At 45.0% G+C, this 5,753-nt stretch overlaps 1 protein-coding gene across 1 annotated transcript in view; it reads left to right on the plus strand.

Moving 5' to 3' along the window:
• LAMB2 (laminin subunit beta 2) overlaps positions 1-5,753 on the plus strand; it is a 78,656-nt gene that overhangs the window by 35,474 nt on the left and 37,429 nt on the right. Inside the window, exons 10-13 of the mRNA XM_015826893.1 lie at positions 1,848-2,027; positions 2,608-2,720; positions 2,810-2,889; positions 4,294-4,429. Coding sequence (XP_015682379.1) covers positions 1,848-2,027; positions 2,608-2,720; positions 2,810-2,889; positions 4,294-4,429 — 509 coding nt within the window. The remainder of the gene's footprint in view (positions 1-1,847; positions 2,028-2,607; positions 2,721-2,809; positions 2,890-4,293; positions 4,430-5,753) is intronic.

Here is a 5,753-nt window from a genome sequence, read left to right on the forward strand (position 1 = left end):
ACACATCAAAAATGAAATTTAGTTGCCCGCTCTCAAAGTGAAACACATACATGACACACACCTAAAACATACTATGTACAACATATGTATAGACCAGTGATGGCGAACTTTTTAGAGACTGAGTGCCCAACCCCACCATCACCCCCGCCCTACCCTCTGCCCCGCCTCCCGGGCCACCCACCGCCTCCACGGCCTGCCGCAGATCACCCAGGAGGCCCAGCAGCCCCATGGCGGCCACGCCCTCTGCCCGCGCCCTGCAGCATCATCTGCGCATGATGGGGCGTGAGGGCGGAGTCTTGTCCCCATTGCCCGGCTGCCATGTCCTTGGCTGCGCTGCTCCGTGTGGACTGCGCCCAGGGGCGACTCTCCTCCAGGGGGCTGCTGGTGAGAAGGGGGCTGCAGGGGGAGGCGGGGCTGGGGCGACGGCACACATGCCCACAGAGAGGGCTCTGGGTGCCGCTTCTGGCATGCGTGCCATAGGTTCGCCATCAGTGGTATAGACCCACACCCCTACATATGCATAAAAAATAAATATTAAATACTGTCCATAGAACTTCAGTCACTGATGAGAAAAATTCCCGAGAAACTGTAGGAGAATTTCTCCTTCCACTGGAGAAAGTTAACCTATCCTCCTGCTTTATTTCTCTCCCAAAATGGTGGAGTATTTTGAAAAGCCATCTCTACCCAGCACTAACCACAATGCTTCCATCCTGCCAGGGGAACACGAATCAACGGGAAATTGTGCTTCGATTGTTCAGTGGTGTTTCTGAGGATTGAGAAATACCTCCGGCCTTCCTAAATGTGGCCTGGTACATTTGAACAAGACAAAAATAATCCTCTTTGGGAATGGCTGGTTTTGTTTTCCATCCCAGATCCGCAAAGTATATCGGTGCCCCTGCTACCGTAAAAATAGTGCGATGCTTTATCATGGGGCTTTGTCGAGTTTCCCTGAACGTATAGACAGAACCCTGCTGTTCAACAGCAGCACAAAGCATTAAGTGACAATCTGCAAAAGCTAGATTAGAGGCTTTGGAGCCAGCATTTTCGTGTGTGCATTCAGTGAGCGTTGCTCTCCGCATCCATCTGCAGGTTGGCTGCCTGTTTCTCCATTGCTGACTAGAATTCAGCACTGTGTTTTTCAACCTTAAAAGGTGTACACTCATCTTAAAGTTGCCAAGGTTGAAAAACACTGGTTTGGCAACACGGTTCAGCAAAGTGTTAGGAAGTCAAAGGGCAGTGTTTCCACACATGCTTGAAGGAAGAAAGATAGTCTACGGGTAATCCTGAACCCATAACCATAATTGAATGAGAGTTGTAAGCCATGGTCACCATTCCTGATTTTACAACATTTCTTTTGCAGTGGTCATTAAGCAAATGATCATAGTCGTTAAGTGAACACCATGGTTGTTAAGCGAATCCACTCTCCACAATTTTTTGCTGGAAACTGGAAGTAAATGCAAAAAAAACCAAATTGTACATTGCAACCACTTGACCATGCAAATGGCCATGAATGTGGGCTGGTTGCTGAGCACCCAAAATGCAGTCATGTGACCCTGGGGGAGGTCATACCCAGGTCTTAAATAGCATTAGCAAGATCTGTCATAATGGAATAGTCACTAAGTGACTGGTCATAAGTTGAGGACTACATGTAGTATCTCACCTTTTCTATTAGCAACATTATTAACGAGTAATAATCTACGAAAAAATGGTAGGGTGTTTTTTTCCCCTTTTTAGTTTGGATCTGAAAATAGTGGTGTGTTAATTGTTCCCTGCTGGCTGTTCCTTTAGATTCTGAATTGTGGCCATCCTTTGAACACAATTCCTTTTTTTTCCCCTCTGCCATGTAGCCTGTGACTGTGACCCTGATGGGACATTAGACGGCGGGGTGTGTGACACGCATGATGATCCAATGCTGGGGCTGATTGCCGGGCAGTGTCGGTGCAAGGAGCATGTAGAGGGGCCCCGCTGTGACCGATGCAAGTCTGGGTTCTTCGGACTGAGTGCAGAAAACCCACAAGGATGCCAGCGTAGGTACCTTTCTCCTTGATGGGGTTCTCCTGGGCTCTAGGGAACCCCGTGTGACTGTAGCACTGGCTGGTGGTCTCTTGGAATGGATTTTCTTAAGTGAAACTTAGCCTGTGTGGTATAAGGAACAAAATGAAGGGTACATTTGAAACTCTGGTCCTAAAACTCACCGGTTAAAACTTCAGCTTGTCTGTCAAACCTGTAGGAGATGACCAGGCTGAGCCCAAGGGAGGGGGGTGAAACAGGTCAAGTCTCAGGCCCCTTCTCACCCACAAGAGATCGAAGTCCAGCCCACCTTGAATTCCATTCATTCTTACCTACTGCCAATTTGCTTTGAACATTAGTAATTCAGGTTCTTGTAGAGAACATAAGCGTGCCATAAACCTTCACGTTCATTTGAACTGCTTGGACTTCTGATTTTCCCACGCTTGACAAAACCCAAACTAAAGAAGATAAGGACCCCAGTGGCTGTCCCCCAAAAGCTGGGAATGATTCTTCAGTGGGGGAATACAGTCCTTAAGGATCGATAAACCGGGAAATCCTGGAAACAGGGGTGAGTTTGTGCCATGTTTGACTTAACAGGCTGCCAGTGTGACCCCCGAGGCACAGCGCAAGAGGGCCCTCAATGTGATGCCATCACAGGGGATTGCTTCTGCAAACGCTTGGTTTCTGGGCGCAGCTGTAATCAGTGCCTGGTAAGTACTAGGCAGTAAGTATCCCTTGCCAGCCTTATATGTGCATTACGTCTCTCTCTTGGACTAAAGAATCTTACGTTGCCTTCCAGCCTGAACACTGGGCTTTGAGTCTCGATCTGCGTGGCTGCCGTCCTTGTGATTGCGATGTAGGAGGTGCCTACGACAACCAGTAAGGAACTACGGCTACAGTTCTGTGAGCAAAGATGGGGGGAAATGGGTGCAGTATTATCCATGCAATATCCAGGATGAGAAACACGAGATGGGATGGATGAATGGAGTGAAATAGAAAGTTATTGGAGGTGGTGAAGAATCGGATAACTGTGGGAGGAGAGGCAAAAGAGAGAGAACTCTGTTCTTATTTACTTCATCTTTATAATTCAGAATGAGATGTCTGCAGGTAAGACAGATGCTCAGGTCTCCCATAGAAGCACACACCAAGCCGGAACATAATAATAATAATAATAATAATAATAATAATAATAATAATAATAATAGTAGTAGTAGTAGTAGTAGTAGTAGTAGTAGTAGTAGTAATAATAATAATAATAATAATAATAATAATAATAATAATAATAATAATAATAATAATAATAAAGTTGGAAGGGACCTTGGAGGTCATGTTGGAGCATTCACCAGTTTTATCCCCTGAGGAGAAGATGGGTAGGCCTATTGTCACTTGGAAGAACCGAGAATAGTTGTAGCTCAGGACTGGACTATGGGATCTTTGATGCTCTCTGAGCTTGGTTGGTTTTGTTTTTTGTTTTTTGGCAGTCGTTTCATTACCATACTAGGTAACATCATCAGTGCTAGAAAGGAGTGGAGTCTGCTCTTATTTTTATATACAGAATGACAGAGTTGGAAGGGATCTTCTAGTCCAACCCCCTGCTCAGGCAGGAAATCCTATACCATTTCAGACAAGTGGTTGTCCAATCTCTTCTTAAAAACTTCCAGTGTTTGGAGCATTCACCGCTTCTGGAGGCAGGTTGTTCCACTGGTTAATTGTTCTAACTGTCAGGAAGTTTCTCCTTAGTTCTAGGTTGCTTCTCTCCTTGATTAGTTTCCATCCGTTGCTTCTTGTCCTGCCTTCAGGCGCTTTGGAAAATAAGTTGACTCCCTCTTCTTTGGGGCAGCCCCTGAGATATCACGCCTAGTCCTTCTTTTCATTAAACTAGTCCAGGGGTCTTCAAACTTGGCCCTTTTATGACTTGTGGACTTCAACTCCCAGAATTCCTCAGCCAGCGTGCAATTCCTGCAGCCGTTCTTCATATGTTTTAGCCCCCTAATCATCTTTGTTTCTCTTCTTTGCACTCTTTCTAGAGACTCAGAATCTTTTTTACATTGTGGCGACCCCTTCAGCATCGGTGGGAGTGTTCTTGGTGGTTCCTTAATTAGGCTGTTTACTGTTAGCTTATTTGTCCAAGTTTGTACAGTAGTTCCTTGGCTGATGTATTGTTTCCGTTTTTTTGGCTTTTTGATTGTCTCAAGAAAACAACCAAGCTCAGAGTGCACCAAGGGCCTCATACTTGGGAGAACCGTTTGCCTATTTTGAACCGCGTCCCTTTTCTTTTCACAGATGTGCCACAGAAACAGGACAATGTCGCTGCCGTAGCCATATGGTGGGCCGACAGTGTAATCAAGTTCAAACTGGCTATTATCGCATAGTGTTGGATCACTATACATACGAGGCAGAAGAAGCCCGCCTCCACCAGGTGAGGAATGGCAAAGAATTACCTGGGAGCTGCCAGAGAGTAGCTTTCTTTTTCTTTTTGTATACATTTTATTAGTTTTTATGGGGTTAGGAATAAGATGAGGTCGGGGTTGGGGTTGGGATTTAGGTTAAGGTTAAGGTTAGGGTTGGGGTTTTTCCAAGTAACATTCTTAGCAAACAGCATAGTGTCTGGGTTCATGTATTTAACAAACAATACTAAAAAGCAGAGACATCACCCTGCCAACAAATGTGCGTATAGTCAAGGCCATGGTTTTCCCAGTTGCAATGTATGGATGTGAAAGTTGGACCATAAGAAAGGCTGAGCGACAAAGAATTGAGGCCTTTGAACTATGGCGCTGGAGAAGACTCCTGCGAGTCCCTTGGACTGCAAGGTGTCCAAACCGATCTGTCCTAGAGGAGATCAACCCTGACTGCTCTTTAGAAGGCCAGATCCTGAAGTTGAAACTCAAGTACTTTGGCCACCTAATGAAAAGGAAGGACTCACTGGAGTCCTAATGCTGGGAAAGATTGAGGGCAATAGAAGAAGGAGACGACAGAGAATGAGGTGGCTGGATGGAGTCACTGAAGCAGTAGGCGTGAGCTTAAAGGGACTCCAGAAGATGGCAGAGGACAGGAAGGCCTGAAGAAACGTGGTCCATGGGGTCGCAATGGGTCGGACACGACTTCGCAACTAACAACAACAATAGAAAATAGTTAATTATCATAAACAATATGTTAATTAATCACTCAGTCCTGCTAATGTATATTCAAAATTACATACCACATCGTCTTTCTAGCCACTGATAGAAATTATCCCATGTTCTAAAGTACACTGAGTCTTCTTTCCCTTTTATCTTTAAAGTCAGTTATCCATTTCTGCATACTCTAGAATTTTCTTAATTAGTGCTTCTTCAGCTGGTAAGTTTTCATTTTTCCAATGTTGGGCAAATACAATTCTTGCTGCCGTTAGTACATGTAGTATTAAATATCTGCAGAAAAATAGCTTTCTTGTGTAGGCTCAGGCTCGCACGGGGCAGAGACAGCAAAATCAGGTAATTTTATATTTCATTGCTAAAGGATCCAGTGAGGACAAGACGCAGAATAAGGACTTAATTGATTGGGGGGGAGGGGGAGGGCTCTGAGCTTTACCTGCTGCCAAATTTACTCACACCCACATTTATAAATCAAATCCCAGGCATGATGCTAAATGCCACACTCAGTTCACACACACAAGGTTTGTTCTAAGCAGCACAGGGGAAGCAAAGAAGCAAAACTTTTTAACCCTTAGTGAAGTTTTAACCCTGTAAATACAAATGGCAGTTTTG

The sequence above is a fragment of the Protobothrops mucrosquamatus genome, unplaced genomic scaffold (assembly GCF_001527695.2).
Source record: "Protobothrops mucrosquamatus isolate PMUCROS unplaced genomic scaffold, P.Mucros_1.0 scaffold3362, whole genome shotgun sequence".
In the NCBI taxonomy this organism is placed as follows: Eukaryota; Metazoa; Chordata; class Lepidosauria; order Squamata; family Viperidae; genus Protobothrops; species Protobothrops mucrosquamatus.